Below are 22211 nucleotides of genomic sequence, written 5' to 3'. Positions count from 1 at the left end.
AGTTCAAAACAACAAGGTGAATGAAAAATAATTTTATTCTCGGCTCACTTTTTCTGTTCTCTTTCTTTTTAAATACGATTTCCTTATAAATGAAATATTTATATCACAGCTGGCTAGCAAAAACTAGTTGTTTTTTTACCAGTCCTTGGTTATTTCTGTTCACAATGTAGATATTATTTGCCAAGTGTGCAATGCAATAAAGGTCCCATGGGCCAGTGGTGGCCTCAAGTTATGAATCTACATCCACTGTTACCCTATGAGCTTTGCGAATAAGCTGTCCTTGGAACAAAGCAAGAGAATAAAAAGTATTCAGGTAGACATAAGACTCTACAATCTATAAGTGACCTAAGTTAGAGGTTACATTTAGCACCGGGGCGACTAAAATTGTTTCTTTACTCAAAGATAGATTTAGAATGCAGTATCATATATTTCCAGGAGTTGACATAATACAAGCTGCATGGATCATGCTAAGCTATAATCACCATGCTCCTGCTATTTGATGCATTCAGTAATAGATCAGAGCATGGATAAAAGAACCCGAAAACAAATCTTCAAATGTAATGATGATCATTTTTTATAAAAGAAGAAAATTGGAATTATCCGGGCTATGGTGTTTTCTTTTCCCATAGATATGAGAGTTGTACATTACAGAAGGAAGGACAGAGAAATATTGCTGCCTTTGAAGGTTAGTTGTATACTTTTTGGGATATTGCGTGGCAGGCAATGAAAACATAAATAGGCTAAACTTGAAGCTTAAAAAAACATACTGAGGATATCTTAATCAGGTCATATTATACGGAGACCTATCACACTGGCAAAGACAGGCGTGCACGGACGTGAGGTGAAAACAAGAAGATGTAGTCTACTTCTTAAAGGAGAAAGGCAATGAGAAAGCTGACTTGTGGCCCTTTTATATGGGACAGTTATCATTCAGGAATTTGAACGATGGTCATCCCGTGTAAGTGCATGCAGCGACTCAATGACTCAGTGACAATTCTTCAGTCATTCAGTTTCTGTATGCAGAAAACTGAATGACGTGCCATTCCGTGTAAATGGCAGTCATTCACTTCTGAACGACCGCTGCGTACTGTGAATGGAGGCAGTTGGGGAGAACACTCCCTGTCCTGATCCGCCTCCATTCTGGCAGCGCTGTGAGAATCAGCAATACTCACTCCTGTGTAACAGCACAGCATCACTGGGATGAGTGTCGGGCATTGTTTCCTGTGTAAAAGGATCATTAGTTTGGCTATTGTCTACTAAGCTTTTTAAGCTTTTTAAGTTGAATGGCATGTGCTTTGCTGCTCTTATAACTGTTCACTTTAATATAACATGGCTTACATGCCAATACTTGCTTGCACGCCAATACAATTTTTCTGCCTGATCACTTACTTGTAGTCCATGTTGATATACATCTGACATAATTACAATGAAACCCTTGGAAATTGGTCAACCACTGCATTAATACAGATACCAGTTTCTTGTTAAATAAATGTGCCAGTGGTGTTATACCTCAGTTAATGAAATGGCATAGAATGGTAGAGTTGGAAGGGACCTCCAGGGTCATCGGGTCCAACTCCCTGCTCAATACAGGATTCACTAAATAATCCCAGAGAGATATCTGCCCAACCTTCCATTGAAGTTTGATCTAGTGGTGGATTAAAAATAGCGAAAGCCTAGAGGCATCTTTGAACTAAACCAAGAATATTTCATTAGTCAATATATAATACTGCTATAAGTGTAACATAGCATGTTAGACTGAAAAAAAAGACAAATGTCCATCTAGTTCTGTCTATTACCACCCCTAATGTTGATCCAGAGGAAGGCAAAAAAACAAAAACAATGAGGTAGAAGACAATTTTCCCAATTTAAGTGGAAAAAAAATCCTTCCTGACATAAAGTCTAGCAATCAGAATAATCCCTGGATCAACAACCCTTCTAAAGTAATCAGTGATATAACATAATATTGTAATGCTCAATAAAGGTATCCAGGCCCATCTTGAAGTTTTTTTTAATCAAAATCACCGTCATCACGTCCTCAGGCAGAGAGTTCCATAGTCTCACTGCTCTTACAGTAAAGAACCCCCTTCTATGTTGATATAGAATTCTTCTTTTCTCTAAATGTAGAGGATAACCCCTTGTTACAGTCACAGTCCTGGGTATAAATAGTTTGTGGAAAATCTCAGTATTGTCCCCTGATATGTTTATACATAGTTATTAGGTCACCCCTCAGCCGTCTTTTTTCTAAAGTGAATAACCCTAATTTTGATAACCTCTCTGGGTATTGTAGCCCATTCATTTTGTTTATTACTTTAGTTGCCCACCTTTGTACCCACTCAAGCTCTGATATGCCCTTATTGAGTACCGGTGCCCAAAACTGCACATAATATTCCATATGTTGGGTCTGACCAGTGACTTGTAAAGAGGAAGAACAATGTTCTTGTCATGTGCCTCTAGACCTCTTTTGATGTACCCCATGATCCTATTTGCCTTGGCAGTAGCTGCCTGACACTGGTTGCTCAGTTAAGTTTACAGTTAGTTAAGATCTAGAGATGAGCGAACGTGTTCGGCCCCGCCCCTTTTCGCCCGAACACCGAACTTTGCGAGGACTTCCGTGCTCGGGCGAAAAAAGTTCGGGGGTCGCCGTGGCAGCGCGGGGGGGTGCGGCGGGGAGTGGGGGGGAGAGGGAGAGAGAGAGGGCTCCCCCCTGTTCCCCGCTGCTGCCGCCCGCGCCGCCGCGCCTCTCCCCGCCCCCCGGCGCCCCCCGAATCTTTACGCGCGAACACTGAAGTCCTCGAAAAAGCCGGTGTCCGGGTGCGTAAGTCCTCGTTAAGAACACGTTCGCTCATCTCTATTAAGATCCCCAAGCCCTTTTCCATGTCAGTCTTACCCAATGTTTTCCCATTGAATGTGTAATGGTGACATGTATTTTCTCTGCTCGTGTGCATAACCTTACATTTATCAGTGTTAAACCTCATTTGCCACCTTTCTTCCCAATCCCCCAACTTATCCAGTCCCATTTGCAACCCCATTCTATCCTCTCTTATGTTAATTACTTTGCATAACTTTGCATCATCTGCAAATATGGATATTTACTGCACAATCCTTCTACCAGATCATTAATAAATATATAAAAAAGAATAGGGTCCAGTACTGCCCCCTATGTTACCCCACTAGTAACAGTGAACCGGAGTATATACCATTTATAACCACCCTCTGCTTTCTATCACTGAGCCAGTTACTTACCCACCTACACACATTCTCACCCAGGCCAAGCATTCTCATTTTATATACCCACCTTTTATGCGGCGCAGTATCAAACATTTTGGAAAAGTCAAGGTATGCAAGATCCAATGACTCTCCCCAATTCATTCTAGAACTTAAGTCCTCCTAGAAGCTGATCAGATTGGTTCGACAGGAGCGATCCGTCATAAACCCATGCTGATATTGAGTTATACAGCTATTTTCCTTGAAGTACTCCAGGATAGCATCTCTTAAAAACCCTTTTACCCACAATAGAAATAAGACTTACCGGCCTGTAGTTTCCAGGCTCACTTTTCAACCCCTTTTTTAATATTGGCACCACATTGGCTATGCGGAAATCCAGTGGAACAGACCCTGTCAATACAGAGTCCTTAAATATAAAAAAAGAACTGTCTGTCTATCACATTACTTAATTCCATTAGAATTCGGGAGTCTATGCCATTAGGACCTGGCAATTTGTCTAATTTAGCCCTTTTAAGGCGGCGCCAAAAGCAGACTGGTAAAGCATAAACCGCCAAAGATATCATGTGGAAAAATGTAAAGCATATGAACATTATGCCCAGCTGCATGTGTCTATGAGTAGGGATATAGGTATCAATGTGCCATGTTGGCAAAGTGTTACAACTAATTCTATGCTGCTAGATTATCTGGCAACAACTTAAGTTTCGATTTGCTTATGGCACCAGACTGGAGCTGAGTGTGTACCATCTGGACAATATAATGAAGATGAATGTGCATTTGAATACAAGGCAATGATATGCATGATAAGTATGATAAAAGTTAATATGTAAATGTTCATTAACAATCATTTACATAATCCCCAGTGACAGGCACATAAACATTACCACATCTGTGAAATGTGTTGTTAATGCCTAACTACAGACATTAGTACTATTTATACATAGTAATGCAACTAATATTGGACTGCCGTACAAGTCTACAACATGCCCATATAATCAGGATATCCACTCTGTACATTATATCATCATGACTTATTTGAGGCATTCTTAATTTGTGTTTGCCTTACTTCTGTTGGTTATAGTGTCAATAGATTCTGTAGGGCTGTACAGATATTAACACATCAAGTTTGGAGAGTGGGAACCAGAGTACCTGTAGGTAAGCCACTTAAAATAGGGAGAGTAGATAAAGTTTTCTGTTGGATTTAAAACCTGGAGCCCAAAGAGTTGCAATATCAGATACAAGCCATGTAGAAGAATTCTGTTTTTAGCTTAAAAAAAAAAAAAAAAAAAAAAGCAAATCCTTTCTTAAATCAATGTGATAACCTTTGACTTTGCAAAATGACCATAGTGACTAAAGATGAGCGAGCATACTCGCTAAGGGCAATTGCTCTATCGAGCATTATCCTTAGTGAGTACCTGCCCGCTCGGGAGCAAAGATTCGGCTGCCGGCGACGGGCGGGGAGCAGCGGGGGAGGGCGGGGAGGAACGGAGGGGAGATCTCTCTCTCCCTCTCTCCCCCCCCCCGCTCTCCCCTGTTCATGGCCGCAACTCACCTGTCACCCGCGACGGAAGCCGAACCTTCTCTGCCGAGTGGGGAAAGACTCGCTAAGGACAATGCTCGATCGAGCTAATACTGACGGATAGTATGAAAGCACTACTAACTTATAAACACTTTAAAATCAAATGTAACTAAATCTTATCTGCTAAGGAAAATTATACACAGAAATATGAACTACGAGGGCATAAGCCTCATAGAGGCACTCCCTTCTGCAGCTATGAACCATGTGGAAATGTATACCAACTCAGGTCGTGCCTATTACTTTTGGGTGCTGTAAACCTGCACAGAACCTCCTCTTGGCAGGCACATTGCAAATGTACCAAAAAAATGAGAGAGGAACTATCTGAGGATAACAGCCCACCAAAGAAAGAAAAAGAGGTGAAAATAAACACTAAATTCAATTATACTGTGATGGTTTGCATGTCCCAAATGTAATGGAATGGGTCTGGGTTCATGAACATATTTAGATTTTTGCTATAGGTCTAGTTTTTCCATGCATATGTAATGGCTGCTGGTCATGTTCCATGATCCCTCTAACCTCCTTCTCAAGTTAGTTACAGCCAGGGGCATCTTGGGTGTCCCCAATGCAATATCACACCATCTCATCTACTGTCAGTGTAAGTTTTGTAATCACTAGCCAATCTGGATGTTGCCTTAGTTATTTAATGCATGCTCCCTCAGTAAAGGGTACCTGAGCAATAAGCTCCATTAAGTTCACCAAAATTGTGACTGACTCCTGGTTTGACCCGTGCCCAATTCACTTAGCTTCTGCATCTTCTTCTGTCCTGACTCTGGTATTTTGACCAATTATCTGTTTGCTTCCCACACTAACACTCTTCTTGTCTCATGCAAGAACTACTATACCTGTCCCTCCGGTACCATGCTACAGTGCTTCTGAGCTGCCACTGTACCAAGACTACTCTTGGGGTAATGGCCCGGGGGACCTGCAGCTAAGACTAGATGCCAATTGGAGGAGTTAAAGGGTGAATATACAAAATCTGCATGTAGTTTATATGCTCTTTCCATGTTTGCATGGGTTTCCTGCTATTTTGATTTCTTCCCACACTCTAAAAACACAGTACTAATCAATGAGCTTCAGTTGTGAGCGCCAATGGGGCTAGAACCGAATATCAAGTGATGTACATTGCTGTGGAATATATATGCACTATATAAATGAGTAAAATAAATAAAATCAGACATAACATTAAAACATTAATATTTTGCAGGCCCCACTAGTGCTGCCAAGATAGCTCTTCCTAGTTGAAGCATGGACTCCAAAAGATCTCTGAAGGTGTCCTATAGTATCTGGCACCAAGACATTAGTAGCAGCTGCATTAAGTCCCATAAGTTGTGAGGTGAGACCTCCACAGGTCCGGCTTGCTCTTTCAAATCTGTTCTTAAGATCAGATTGCGATCTGGGCAATTTTTCCGCCAAGTCAACGCCTTTGTCATGTTCTTCAAATCATTACTATACAGTTTTTACAGTGTAACAGGGAGCTTTATGGTTCTGAAGGAAACCACAGTAATTTGGGAATACTGTTACCATGAAGAGGTGTACTTGGCCTGCAACAATGTTTATGTAGGTAGTACATGTCAAAGTAATATCCCCATGAATGCAAGGACCTGGCTTGTCTTCTTCCCATAGTGCATTCTGGTGACATTTTTCTGTATCCAGGTAAGCAATGCATATGTATGCGGCTATCCACATGATTTAAAATAAAAGGTGGTCAGTCCAGGCCACTTTCTTCTATTGCTCTATGGTCCAGTTACAGTACTCAATTAGTGCTACAGTAGCTCTTCTGTGGGATCAGACCAGAAGAAATAGCCTTTGCTCTCCATCAATACACTTTGGATACCCATGGCTCTGTTGCCAGGTCCACCATTTGTCATTTCCTTGTCTACTGTTGTTAGTTACTAACCCCTGCATCTTGGGAACACCCCACAATACCTGCTGTTTGGAAGATGCTCTGACTCAGTCATCTTCAACCATCCTATGTTAAAGTCGCTCTGATCCTTACTCTTGTCCATTTTTCCTGCTTCCAACACATCAACCTCAAGAATTGACTGCTTACTTGCTGCCTAATATATCCTACCCCTTGACAAACGACACTGTCAACAATAATTGACGCTTTTCACTTCACCTGTCTGTGGTTCTAATGCTATGGCTGATCGATATATTATAGTTAGATTTTCGAGTAGCATCATTACTTTGCTTGCACCATTATGCTCTTATTAATTAAACTTCTGTATTAAACAATGCTACTTTTATCCAGTTATTGATTCTTGACAAAAGTCAGTAGCAGACTGATAAGAATAATTTAAACGGCGTCTATGATTCTTTTGAGCTGTATCGTGTTTACTTGTGTTGGCAGAATCATAGAATACAAAGGAAGAAGAGAAAAGAAGATTATCTGCTTCATAAAATATCTTATTCAGTAAATAAAGAATTATATTCATGGCAATTCGAAATATCAAACTACATACAAATTGGTAGTTGCTTTTTTTTTTTACTTTTCCAACAGTCTTTTAGAGTGGTACGATCTTAGGTACAAACATAGAAGGAATTAAATCAATGAGATCTTCTGCAAAGAATGTGCTGCTGTCTATAGTGCTAGCAGCTTCTATTGTTCCTTGTTCTGGCTTAAAATATTACATTCTATATGGACAATGTAATCTTACAATACTCTGTTCAACTCCAAATTACTTAGAGGAAAACTGTATTGCTAACTTTAATCACTAAGCAGTAGTGATGAGTCAAGTCATTTCAATTGCCCCCACGCTGTATAATGTACTATGCCCATTATAGAATGCCTACTTAAATCTAACATGATTTGGTGCATATAGCTTTGTACAAACTTTTCTAAAGCCACAATATTAACCCTGCATCCCAGAGGGGAAAAAACAAATGTGGCAATAATAATAATAGTATTCTCTGAAGAACTACAATAAGAATTTTCCCATAACATATTTTTTCAGCTGTCTACTATGGTACATTCTGAGCTAGAGCCTCAATATTATGGCGAAGTACTTGCTGGGTCAATAAAAGGTGTTTTAGTACACATATACTGTAGAACACTTTGCAACTCCTTTTTTTCTGGCATACAGTATGCAGATAAAGAAGGAGCACTAGGGAAAAAGATTTGTAAAATTACACCTTCTCTTCATCGTTATCCTTACCTTTCCCTGGTTAAACGTAATGGACATATGTCTTTTTTCAATTGTACTATGTAACCCTTCTCCTTGTCTTAGTCAATCAGACTCCCCCTTTTCTTCTATAAATCTATATTCTTCGTGAGTAACAACATATCATGACGCATGTGCCTGCAGTATCATATTATCTGCTGTTAACATTCTTCAGCCAAAAGTCTTTAAATCTATCTGCTACCATAACTGGTCACATTCACTAAAATGCTTAGTAAGATATCCTTTCACACTTTCATCAAACATGGTCCACTGTTGTTCTTTGTTGCAAATGGTTTAGCATAACTACATGTCCTTTGTGCATGTAGTCCATCACTTTGATTCTGGTGGTAGCATTAGGAAACTTTTGTATCCTGTTTATTATTCCTGTGTATACCCCTTTAATTCTGTTGGGTGTGCCCAGGTTCTTCTCACCTATCAGTTTCTGGCAGCACATGTGTGTCTTTCTATCAGCCAATGAGTATGCTTGGTGCTATGTATGAACCTGTCCAGCCCTTCAATCCCTGCTAGTAATCATGGGGTTCTTCTAGCCTGTGTTCCACTCAGCTCTGTCCGATTACCTGAAAATGAATCTGTTCTGATTACTTTCATACCTGTTTTGTTCTTCTTTTGTACCTGTTTGCTCACTCTGCTTTGTCTTACTGTCCAGATCAGATTTACATTTTTAAGAATTTGGGGAGTTTCTTTAGTTTCTTGCATATCCTAATATCTTAATATCTCATTATCTTTACAGGCAGGATTACAATGAAAACTAATACCTATATATAGATAATACTAATACCTATATATATAGACAACACAGTATCCAAAATTCACAATAGGCAATGGTTACAGCTCCCCTCCTCCCCCTCCCTGCACAAACACCTCTGCACAGGCCATGCCTGGACATACCTCCGAATATGCCTGGATTAGTCTCCCATAGGCGTTATTGTGTCCCCTACTGTCCATTGTGTGAATGGCCCATAAATCTCCTGTAAAGCATATCTCTGCAGGAAAGGCAAGATGGTCACCCCCATAGTGATATGCAGAGAATAGAATTTAAAAAAATCTACAATCAAGGAATTTAAACAGAATAGAAAATAGAACAAGTTTCATTATCTGGTTGTAGTAAAAAAAAAAGGTAGGGGATCCATTCCATTTCCGTTATAATGTTCTTTACAGTTATCTTACATTGAACTACATTTCAGATTTTGGTTGATTAGATTCACTTAGCTTTGTATTATCTTATGTTCATATCTGCAACATGGCATTACAGCCTGCACATGCATTACTGAAGCTGATTACTACATCAGATTAGATAAGTGTAGGTCTATGCTCACTATTCTTTCGAATGATTTGTTAGCTACATTTATATTGGCTTTTTCCAGCATCACCCTACATTATTTCACTGTCCTTGGGTATAGCCCAGCTGGTGCCATTGACGTTTTCGTTTCCGCTGTGAAATCTGAGCGGTAATCATTATGCAGATATCTGCAATGGCTTTGTCTTCTTCAACACAGCTTTGTTTTCAGAGCAATACACAATCAAGGATGGCTAAATAGACTTCATTATTAAGGGTTCTGGATTTCGGAACAACGTATGCTGGTGCCAGTTTCATATTTGTGCTTTTCTTCTCTCTCAAAAATGTGCCAAAATAAAATACCGATTTAGAATATTAGAATAATGCTAAGAAATTGAAAAGGGTGAGTTTATGTGTTTTTTTGCTCTTTTATCTGGCTTCAGATAAACAGCCTACATATAATATGTTCCAGCTCACACATACACACACAATAAAGTCCGTATGCCATAAAAGGGGATCGATCTTTTGCCACTCCAGTTATTTCTTTTATTTATTTTTTATGTAAATAAAAAAGAAATCTTGTTATTTGTATAGCGCCAACTTATTCCACAGCGCCTTCAAGTAATTTAATTTATGACCCCCCACCAAGCTGGGTACTCATTTTACTGACCACAGAAGGATGGAAGGCTGAGTCAACCTTGAGCCGACCACCTGAACCACGCACGGATTGAATTTGCAACCTTCAGGTCGTGAGTGAGAGCTTAGGACTGCATTTCTGCTGCCTTAGCACTCTGCGGACACGTAGCTATCTCCCAGTATATATTAGTGAGCTAGTGTAAATTTGGTTAGTAATTTATTTCTATTTGAAACTCCCAGACTCTTTCTCCTTAGATAGTCATGTGATTTCAATTCTGACCAGCTCAGATCTACTTGGGGGTTATGAATGCATTTTTTACTCAAGTTCTCAGTCTTTGTGATGCTGTAGCATGGATTTACCACACAAGTTTTTTTTAGAGGAATATAGACCGTCCTATCACAGTTACTGATGATGATCACACAGCTCTTGTCACACAGGCATAATAGAGGAGATCACAGCTTATCCTCCTGACTGTATACTTATAGTTTGTAGCTTATTTAGGTGAAAATAAAAGCTAATGATAATCAAACAGTCCCCTGTGCATGCAAAAATAGTACAACTTTAGCTAATGCAGTGTTAATGCATCATGGGATTGATTGAAAGTGAAAGTAAAAAAAATCTCAGCCTAAAGATGGTGCCAGACAGGTGGCTCTACTGCATGGAAGTGGCTGGAATAGATAGAGGAGACCTCCAGAGTGTGGCAGACAATCAGGTGAGGGAAGCAGGGATGCCACTTATAATATAATAAAGTGAATTACATCATCACATGTAACTCACTGAAGGAACTGTGATGTCTGTTGGAGTTGGTCAAAATATTGAAGGCCCTTAGATGATGTCACCATCATGTTATCAGGGGCGGAGCTCAGAGCTCTGGTGATTCAGCTGCTTGCTGAGGTGAAATCGTGGCTGGGATGAAGGACCTGGGATGTCGGTTGGAGTTAGTCAAAATATTGAAGGACCTGTGATGATGTCACCATCATGTTATCAGGGGCGGAGCTCAGAGCTCTGGTGATTCAGCTGCTCACTGAGGTGAAATCGTGGCTGGGATGAAGGACCTGTGATGATGTCACCATCATATGATCTGGGGCGGAGCATGTAACTCACTTGCTCAATGAAGGACCTGTAATTACATGACTGTCATGTGATATGGGGCAGAGCATGTAACTCACTCACTCAGTCACTCATGGACAAGTGGTCATTAATACTTTGACTAGGGTTAAAGGGGTTTGCCAGTGAAATACTATTAATGACCTATCATCAGGATAAGTCATCAATAGTTGATCGGCCGGAGTCCGTCGCTTGGGAACCTGAACGATCAGCTGACCGGACGTATGCTGCCATTGCTGCAGTAACACAGAGGTCAGAGTGGAAGCCTTACGTGTAGTGGCTGGCGCTTGTAACTCAGCACTTCCTTTCTGGCCTCTGTGTATTTGGAGCAGAAGTCTCCATGTCGACCTCCCATGTACTGTCCGTCGCTTGTAACTGCAGGCACAGCTCCCATTGATTTCAAAGACAGATGTGGCTCCAGTTATAAGCCCCCGCCACTACATGGAGGTTGGCATGGAGGCTTCCGCTCCGACCTCTGCGTTATTGCAGCGTTGACAGCATGTGCCTGCTCAGCTGATCGGTTGGGTTCTCGAGCGATGGACCCCGGACGATCAACTATTGATGACCTACTCTGATATTAGGTCATTAATAGTATTTCACTGGAAAACCCCTTTAAGGTATGTATAGTGGTGTGCGATTTCACCCTTAACTGGTACTGGTGATTTAGTGTGCAATAAGAGATATCCCATGCAGAACCCTCCCAACCCCTTAGCTAGACATTACTTGACCTAATTTTGAAGTAGGACAAAAAAAAGAAAAGTAAAGGATTTTTTTCTTATTTAGTTTTTGAGTCTATACATGTCAACTCAAGTGGACATCCACCTGGTGGAAGCTATTCATGATGCCTTTTATCTGCTTGTGGTAAAAGATGTGGTATACTGGACTATGTTGTAATTTTGCATTGTAATGAAGTGAATAATGTGATTTAACATGATCTAGTTTGAGAAGATTTAACCCAACTTTTAACAAACATAAGCATGACATTTATCTACCCTAGGTGTTCAATTTCTAAACTTATCCGAGGAGAAAGTCCTTCTAATTTATCTAGTAGTGTTATTTATTGAGGCTTTAGAACTTAAAGAAGTTTTTCAGGCAAATACTACCAATGTTCTATGCTCCAGATAGGTCATCAATACTTGATCACCAGGGATTTGTAGTTTGGGATCCCCAGCGATCAGCTGATCACACAGGCAGCTGTCAGTGCAGCGGAGCTGGACATAATCATCGGGGTTGAAGCAGGAAGTCTAATATAGGTGGCTTTGCTTCCACTGAAATCAATGGGAGTGAAGCCGCCTATTACACTTCCTTGATGATGACATCTGTCTCCAGGGCAGTCAGTTGATTACCAAGTAATCCTGAGTGGTAGATCCCCGGCAATCAACTATTGATGACATATTCTGAACATAAGGAAAAAAAGATACAGAGAGCGCCACAGGTAGTAATTGTAATTATCAGATGAAAGGCTGGGCATATAAGATGTTCTGAATGATTTCTTCCTTCTTGGCTCCAATCCTCTTGATATAAGATGGAGAGCTGCAGAAAAAAGCCGGGGGCTCTGAAAATCAGAGCTCCCCCAGATATAAAATGGCAGAACATCAGAAAAAAATGTCCGCGCTCACATGGAGAGAAGAGAGGTGAAAAAGGAAGGTGTGTGGATACACACACTAAACACCAGATATGACACTTACTTGAGAAGGAGGGGGGTGTGATGGACAGAAACCCCCTCCTCTGAGTGTCCTCCAACGATAACAATACAGATGCTCTTCATCCAATGGAACAAACTGGATACTTTATTATGACGATGCGTTTCGGTGCACAATGTAGCACCTTTCTCAAGCCATACATACCTGGCTTGAGAAAGGTGCTACATTGTGCACCGAAACGCGTCACCATAATAAAGTATCCAGTTTGTTCCATTGGATGAAGAGCATCTGTATTGTTATCGTTGGAGGACACTCAGAGGAGGGGGTTTCTGTCCATCACACTCCCCTCCTTCTCAAGTAAGTGTCATATCTGGTGTTTAGTGTGTGTATCCACACACCTTCCTTTTTCACCTCTCTTCTCTCCATGTGAGCGCGGACATTTTTTTCTGACGTTCTGCCATATTCTGAACATAGGTCATCAATAGAACTGGCCCAGAAAGCCTCTTTAATGGGGCTGTTCAGAAAGAGTATTGTTTTTATGATCAGCCAGGCGATAAAAGTGCGTCATTTCCACCCATTTTTTTGCCAAAATTACCAGAGAATCATTTTATATGCAAAAGGCAGAGAGGTGTGTGGCTCAACCTTTAGCACTGTTGACTTTTAGTGCTGGGGTCCTAGGTTCAAATCCCATCTGGATAGAAAAACTCCATCCAGATAGAGGCCTTGCTTGGATTCGAACCTACAACTTCAGCGCTACAAAGCAGCAGTGCTAACAATTGAGCAATCACATGTACCTGTCCTGCTCCAGTGAAGGGAAAGAACAACATGAATAAACACGAAGAAATGTAAAAAACTCTTTATAGCGCTGGAGCTGTAGGTTCAAGCCTGACCCAGGCCAGCAACTGGATGGCGTTTTTCAAAACCCATGCAGATTTTATCTTTAAAGGGATTTAAACCTAGGACTCCAGTACCAAAAACAACTGAGCCAAATTCAGGAAAAAAAACACAAACGTGTACATTCATGCAGCTGGTTTTTACCCCCATTGACTTCAATAGGAGTCGGCATCAACTGTTCCGATTTAGGATAATTTAAAAAAATATTTCACTAATATTCAAGAACAGAAAAACAGCTATTTCTTCCAAAAACAGCTGTGCCTGAGATTACAGCGATGTCTGGCCTTAGCTAGTTGTGACCTGTCTGTTTGCACAGGACCCCGATCGCCAGATTATATGGGAGGGGGCAATAGTGCGATGGCTGCAAAGTGCAATGTTAAATGGTCCCTGTCCAGTAATCACTCCCCATCAGGAGTTGCAGAGAAAGAAGTGACCTTCTGTAAAACACAGAAGCTCCCAGTCTGACTTATTATCTCTTTAGTATAGATACAAACCACCACAATGACATCATCATGCTAGTCTGTATCAGCATTTAAAAATCAGGATGCAAGACATTGCAGGGACCACATAGGTGGGTTTCTCTTCCTTTGCAAAACCCCAGTGAGTGGCAGCATTGTAGTAGTGCACAGCTCACATGTCATTGCAGCTTTCAAAATTACAAAGCCTAGCAGGCCAGTCACTGTGGGCTTTAATTGATTAAATGGGGGAACCCAGGCATTGAAGGCGATAAATGCCAAATGGATATAGAATTCAGTCCCTCCTTTGTACCCATTAGCCACTCACTGCCCTTTAAATGTCATATTACAGTAATGATCTACACTTCGACTGTATGCCAGGAAAAAATTCTCCTTTGTCAGGAACCCCAGTCACGCATTTCGGTGTAGGGAATCTACGTTTCAGGGAACCACGCACCCTTCTTCTGTTCCTTGTTAAGAAAGGGGTGGGGTGCTTCCTCAAAATCTTCCATGCATAGCAATATATTCATGCTATGTGAGATAGACATCAGCGTGAGCCATTTTCTGTGAGTCCATAAATCTTCTATGGCTTGCTATGTGACATTTAAAGAGAATATGTAACAAAATCAAAATTGCAAGTAGAAAATTTCTGTGATTCTAACTACTGAAATCTGAGTAATATGCTTATTGGAACAATGAAGACATTGCCCCATTATAGCCTGGAGAAGCATGACACAAAATTTTTGCACCATTTGTCCTACTAAGAATTTGGACCTGGGCTTCTAAATGTTGCTTCTAAACCCAGTGTTTCTTAAACTCCCATCCTCATGACCCCCAACATGTCGTGATTTCCTACAGAGAGAACACCTGTGGCAAGGTCTGAGGCACTGACAATAATTACATCACCTCTGCAAAACAATGGAGAATCTGAAAACCTGCCCTATTGGTGGCTCATTAGGACTGGAGTTTGGAAAACACTTCTTTAAACAGTTGACAGAGGGTCTGTAAATAAAGTTAATTGAATTTCATAAATTAGAAAAAAGTTTTAAAAAAAAGTATAAATGACTTCCTACTCATTGCCTGTAATGTATATGCCTCATTATTAGAGATGAGCGAGTATACTCGCTAAGGGCAATTGCTCGAGCGAGCATTGCCCTTAGTGAGTACCTGCCCGCTCAAGACAGAAGGTTCAGGTGCCGGCGCGGGGGAGCGGTGAGTAGCGGCAGTCAGCACGGGGGAGCGGGGGGGAGAGAGGGAGAAAGAGATCTCCCCTCCGTTCCTCCCTGCTCTCCCCCGCAGCTCCCTGCCCGCTGTCTTTTCTCTCGAGCGGGCAGGTACTCGCTAAGGGCAATGCTCGCTCGAGCAATTGCCCTCAGCGAGTATACTCTCTAATCACTACTCATTATGTAATTAAATAAAAGGGATTTTGGGGACCTCCTGTCCTAGGAGGGCTGTGCTGGTCCATGAGCACTGCAACCAATCATTAGACATAGGGAAGATTGGGATGTATGACACAAGATCCCCGCAGGTATTTCTTGGCTTCTGCAGTCACAAGTCAGTGTAGCATGTCATTACTGAAGCAATGTAAACAAATGCAATGGCAATGATGTACCACAGGATTGGCAATACTGGAGTGGTAGAGTATTTAAAAGGAGAGTATGAGTCTCATTACTCTTCGCTTCCTGCTGCAGGGATGTCCCTAACACCAGGGACATGTAACTGTGCAGCCAATCACTGGCTCACTTTAGCTGGTGATTATCTGTAGTAGTCACGTGGCGTGTTGTCAGGATGTAGCGGTTCAGGCACTAGGGTGACGGCAACATAGTCAGATGGAAAGTCAGAAGTTGGTATCAGGAGGTCTTGTCATAACAGCAGAGAAGCAGGCAGGAGTGGAGCTGATCAATGAGGTGCAGCTGAATAATTACACACTGAGGGAACGGCAGGGCCAAGCTTTTATAGGAAGTGTAATCAAGAACAGAGGTGGGGTCAGGAACTAGATCAGGAACAAGGAACCAGAAACAAGGATTCAGCAAGAGAGTTTACATTAGAGAGCTGGATAACTCAACATGAAGAGCTGCTGGCTGGAGTACCCGATTCATTGCTTGACACAGAATATCATTCCTGCAGCAGCAGGAATTTGAGTGCAGTGAATAATAGGGCACTGGTAGAAAGGGATTGTTGAGAGATTGAGTGAAGTGAGTATGGCTTCTTTTATGTTTTTTAACACACAGGTTTGCAAAAATGTGGGAGGGCTGGATGACCCCTTTAGGCTAGGTGCACACTAGCCATAAGTGCCTGTTGCACCTGAGTGACTCGGGTACAACTTCCATTGGAGAGCACACAGTCACCAGACTGTGTGGTGTCTGATAAGCATGGACAAAATACATTGACATGCATTGGCATTTACTAAATCTCATCAGTAGAACAGACACCAATGGGACATGCCATGATTTTTTCTTGCAGACCATTGGTCCATGTGAAAAAAATGTTCATGTGTCTAGCCCCACGGGCTATAAGGGAACCGTGTGCTGTCTTTGCAATTACACAGACAGCACAATGCCTAAAAATACACTATTCTGTCAGAGGCATTAAAGTGACATTCTCATGAACTACTATCCACATCTCCCGATCACCATTTCAAGTGTTTTATGCTTGTCTTGGTAGTTAGATCATCCTGTCTGTTGCTACAGCTCTGGCATCACTTGGAAATTTAGCTGGGAAATGCAGATATCAGTTTATAAGACTCTCACTTTAATCTACTGTCTACATTCAGTGAAGAAAAGAAATTGAACATTGCAAGACAATGCTCCAAAGCAACCTTCAAACTCAACCTTGACTTACTTCAAAAACAAAAGATGACCAAAGAATGTTTCTGAACTAGAAGCGTTCTGCGGGAAACGGGGAAAAAATCCTAGTGCAAGAATACAGAGAATGTAACAGTAGCTTGCTACAAAAAACATTTGGAAGTTTTGAATTCTGCTAAAGATAGTGTTGGTAAGTACTGATTGACAAGATGTTACTAAGTAGTGATTGACAAGATGCCCAACCTTTTGCACATGTGAGATTTTATGTTTCTTCCATTATAATAAAGTCAGCAAATAAATTGTAATGGTACATTAAAATGGGCAGAAAAGTTTTTTTTTAAAATCTATTTATGGCAGAATCTGTGTAAAGCGACCCTCCAGTTTCGGGACAAAATTCTGTCCTGGGTCTGAAGGGGAGGGGGATTTATTACCTGAACTTATTCTTCTCTGTTGTCCATTTGATCTGCTTTTTTCAGGTCCCATTTTAGTGCATTGGTAACATTAGACAACCAATGCATTATACCTGCTCTCTGATTGGCTGCTGCTGCTCACATGATCTGCATTGGCCATTCAGAGAGAAGTGCAAGGTATGTATTAAATAGACAGAAAATTGTGGCAGCCATCTTGAATAGCCAAAAACCAGGAACTGGTGAATTGGATAGATGACAGAGAAGAACAAGCGCAGGTAATATACCCCAATCCCTCTGGCTCCAGGGCAAAATTTTGTCCTAAAGCTGACAGGTCAATTTAACTATCTCACTTAAGAAGTCAATAAAGCATGTAATTTGACATGAAGTGCTGAAATAGTCACATGAGACTGTGCCACCGACTATTTTTCTGAAAATTTACATTCCTGATATCTGTATCAGTATACAAATGTGCTGTAGGTACATAATGACTGCTGCATTTCCAGGCTTCTTGTATAGTAACATACACTACACATTACAATTGAGTAACTGCCAGGCTCGTATGACCTCTTTTTGTGCCATTTTTCTAAATTAAAATGTCGAACGTTTCAGAATTCACACTAAATTGACTCCATGTCTGCTTTCTAGTAAAATATCCAATTCACATGCTTGATTACTGAAATAAACAATACACATTCCAATGATTCAATATTTTTTGCTCAGTGTCAATCAAATCCGAAATTAACATTGATCAAAATGAGTCTCCACTATGAATTCTATAAACATAAGTCATGAGTCACTGTGTACCCAGTTATCTTTCACTGCCAGTGTGCCACTGGGTATATTACCTTGACTGCTTAATAAATGTAGTGCTTCAGTGCAAGTGATGCTGTGTTAGGCATCAAGAGGCACATCAGGAATTAAAGTGACAGCTTGTATGATTTATCTGACTGTAGGATTGAAACTGACAATTTTAATGCTTTAGAGCAGTACTTCCCAACCCTAGTGCTCAAGGCACCCCAACAGGTCATGTTTTCGGGATATCCTATAGTAAGAACACCTATGGCAATTTCTGAGGCACCGACAATAATTGCATCACCTGTGCAATACTAAGAGAATCCAGAAAAACCTGTTGGGGTGTCTTGAGCACTGGAGTTGGGAAATACTGCATTAGAGTAACATCTGATATTGGAAATGTTCTTCAGGAAGTGCACAAATGCAATGAGATTTTGCTATGGTTGAAATGGTTATCTGATAGAATATTTCTTCCATCGTTGAAGGGCTGTTAGCTTACTCTGCCCTCTGGGAAATTATAGGCTGACAGGTTTATATATACACTATGATAGGAGTATTAATAAATACTGACTGAAAAAAAGATCATAAGCATGCCTAATAAATGTTCCAAGCCTGAAGAATGAATACTATTGGCCAGGCCAGAACTCACTATTGCAATAACATACAGTACTGTATAAAAACTTTTAGGTAGGTGTGAAAAAAATGCTGCAAAAATAGAAGCCTTGTGATTGGCTCCAACTGTATTCTGCAACAGGCTGACCCCAAACATACAGCCAATGTCATTAACAACTGTATTCAGTGTAAAGAACAGGGGGTCCTGGAAGTGATAATAGGGTCCCCCACAGAGCCCCGATCTCAGCATCATTGAGTCTGTCTGGGATTATATGAAGAGACAGAAAGATTTGAGCGAGCTGCATCCACAGAAAATCTGTGGTTAGTTCTCCAAAATGTTTGCAACAACCTCTAAACAACTGTGTGCGAGTGTACCTAGAAGAAGTAATGCTCTTTTGTAGGCAAAGTGTGCTCACATGAAATATTTATTTGAATTACATATCTGTTTTGTTAATTCACTTTGCATTTTGTTAATTAACAAAAAAATAACACTTCTATTTTTAAAATCATTCTTACTTTGCAGCATTTTGTTCACACCTGCCTAAAACCTTTATACAGTACCATGCCTTATGATAATAGTATTAATAAATACGGACTGAAGGGATTTAAAGCACACCTGATAAATGTTCCAAGGGGGGGATGAATACTGTTGGCCAGCCCAGAACTCACTGTTTTGGTTCCATAGCTATTATTGTTATTATTCACACCAGCTGAACAGTTGTTACATTTGTAGCCACCATAAGCTTTTGCAAATGTTTTGATCTCTCTTGTAAAGTGCAATAGTAACAAATATTCAATTAACACTGTAACACTTTAACTTTTCTTCTAGTCTTTCCAAAACTTTGAGCAATAAAAGAACTCAAGCAATTTGCCAAACACAACACTATTTCATTAGTAATCATAAACTGCAGTCATGATTTAACAAATGCATCAAGTCTGCAGAAAACAAAAGGTATAAAGAACTAATAAGCAGCTTGCAACATTACTAATTCCGGTTCTTACACTGCAAAGACTCTAATGAGATTACAAAACACACATGAATTTGACCAAAAGGGCAGATTGGTTGCTTTTGTCACCTCTTTTTTGTCACTTTCCAAAGCTTGCAGCAAATGAGCACCCTGCTGTGCTTGCTTGGTTTCTGATACAAATATTTTCTATAATGCTAAGGTACCAGTCTGACTCCTTGGAAGTCACATTGAACATTGTGAGGAATATCCAGCCCTTAGGATGTGAATACATGTACACTCAGGCTGTAGAGGCTGATCACACCTATGTGCTGCATTCTTCATCTTCTGCATACAGCCTGTTGGGAACATTTCCTTACATGCACTAATAGTCATGGATCTTACATCTTCAGCATCCATTGGAACACATATAAAACAGGAGCTGGGCGATAACTACATTATGTTTAATAAAATACAGTTAGAACTTGAGGCCTGGAACTCTGAAAAGGGTGAAGAAAAGGCACCTCACCTACAGCCCCTAACTACAAACTATGGCAAATGCCATTCTGGCAAGGAGGCCAGCTTGTATGGCTCAGCACAAGTCACTAATATCCCTATTTACCTAGGTTACAATATCATTACTTAGGGCATCAGATACATGTGTAAATTGGAACAATCAGATACATTTTACCCCCTGGCATGAACACAGATAATCATGGCATTGAAGTTTAGCATGAAAGGAGGGGGTTCATCAGATACTGGCAGAGCATCAGCACTACACAGGGTGATACAAAAGTTACGCATTAATCATTGTAGGGATGTCACTGCTATGCCCATCTCCTACCAGCCGCTCACACAGTGCCCACTGCCCACCGCATCATGCAAAGAATAAGCTAAAGGTGCACTCACATCCCGGAATCGGTTCCAGTGCCCGGCGTCCTTGTCATACTGGGATATAGTGGTGAGCCATTGTTTATCATCCAGAAAATTGCCTCTGTCTGACCTGCCCGTCGCTGCTGCAGCCGCTGCCAGAGCCCCACTGCAGCCTAGTGCTGCATACACACAGAGCAGGGCTACCTTCACCATCATCATCATCATCTGCTGGAGGAGACACAAAGGGGAATGATCAGAGCGCAGCCAGGATCCCTCTCACCTCCCGAGCACTAGCACAGTCTATAGTCACCTCTCTGATGCTGCTGCTGCTAGAAATGCAGCTCAACGCTGCCAAGTACCAGGAGCTGCTGCCTGTACAGAGCTCAATGTGCTCAGTGCGCCGGCCGAGTGCCTGCCTCCTGTGCCCCTGCCTCCTCCCTCCCCTCCTTCCAGAGCTGGCGCCAGGGGTGCAGCCACTACATGCAATTTGGGGAGGGGGTGGTTAAACTTTTCCAATGGTACAGGGACAACTTGGAGCATGGCTAGGAATGTGAGGTGCCCAGCAATGAAAGATGTCTAATCTATCATCAGAGGTCTCCAGAAACAGATGTCTCTCCTTGCTCTCTCACCTTTCTGTCTCATCATTCTGTGCACATCTCTCTGCTATCTAATGATAGTTCTCTTAGTTCTGCAGTATATTCATCTCACCCAGTGTGTCTCCTAGTTCTGAATCTCAGTTTCTCTGTGTTCTCTCAATTCCTTGTTACTAGCTATTGTTATCATTTGACTTTCTATCTTCTGTCTATATGGTCTCTTATTCAGCACTCTCTCCATACCCATCTGTCTTCTTCACAATTATCTACCTCTCTGTCTTTCTCTTTCACTTTTTCTCGAACTCAGTTCTTCTTTATTGTCCTTATTTGTTGCATTTCTTTAGAATCTCTTCCTTCTGTGTCCTTCTTTCCTTACATCACCCACATTGCCCCTCTCTTTTTTTCTTGTCTTTTTATAACCTATTCTTGTGTATATCATATTCCTTCTGCATATTCTACTCACTTTTGCCTCTTTTTGTATGCCCTTCCCTTTCACACCTAAGATACACTATCCTACCATAAATATTTGGACACCTGAGCAAGTAGCAAAACTAGTATTTATTTACATATATGAATATTTAGTGAAGCCTCCTCTGGCCCTAGTGACATCAGATACATTTCATTGCATACTTTCTACTAACATCTGATACACTTCAGCTGGCATTTCCCTTCATTCACCCTGCAAGGGTCTGGCAAGTTCACTCAAAGAAGATGCATTGTGCAATGGTGCAAGGAGCGTAGTTATTGTACAGTTGAGCAATGGAAGAACATTCTACGGAGTGATGAATCATGGTACTCCATCTTCAAATCAGATAGACATACCTGGGTATGGAGAACGCCTGAAGAACACCTTTTGCCTGAGTGTGTTGTGCGGCGGAGGTTTTGTTATGGTCTGGGATGTTTTACATAGCATGGTCTTGGTCTTCTTGTTGCAGAGACAAGAACAGTGAAAATAGAAGTATATATTGATATTCCAGACAATAATGTGCTGCGACAATGTAGCAATACTATGGGAATGATCAGCAATACTTCCAACAAGACAAATCCAACACTATTTTTCGTTGGTTTGAGAATATGGATGTTCCATGATTGGACTGGCTTACACAGAGTCCCGACCTAAACAATCTTTGGGTCAAACTGGAACATCAAGTCAGGAAATAAGAACAACGTCTATTTTCTTTAAGTGAA

General features: G+C 41.1%; 1 protein-coding gene across 2 annotated transcripts in view; it reads right to left on the bottom strand.

Moving 5' to 3' along the window:
• The window catches only part of SPOCK3 (SPARC (osteonectin), cwcv and kazal like domains proteoglycan 3), a 291286-nt gene extending 270463 nt beyond the window's left edge, over positions 1-20823 (bottom strand). The window contains exons 1-2 of one of the 2 annotated variants that reach the window (XM_066573557.1): positions 20741-20823; positions 20467-20658 (exon numbers count right to left, since the gene is read on the bottom strand). In XM_066573557.1, coding sequence (XP_066429654.1) covers positions 20467-20655 — 189 coding nt within the window. In that variant the 5' untranslated portion in view covers positions 20656-20658; positions 20741-20823. The remainder of the gene's footprint in view (positions 1-20466; positions 20659-20740) is intronic. The other variant, XM_066573558.1, reaches the window with a different exon arrangement.
• Between the last annotated feature and the right edge of the window lie 1388 nt (positions 20824-22211).

The sequence above is a fragment of the Eleutherodactylus coqui genome, chromosome 7 (assembly GCF_035609145.1).
Source record: "Eleutherodactylus coqui strain aEleCoq1 chromosome 7, aEleCoq1.hap1, whole genome shotgun sequence".
NCBI lineage: Eukaryota > Metazoa > Chordata > Amphibia > Anura > Eleutherodactylidae > Eleutherodactylus > Eleutherodactylus coqui.
This window is presented reverse-complemented; position numbering and strand designations above follow the sequence as displayed.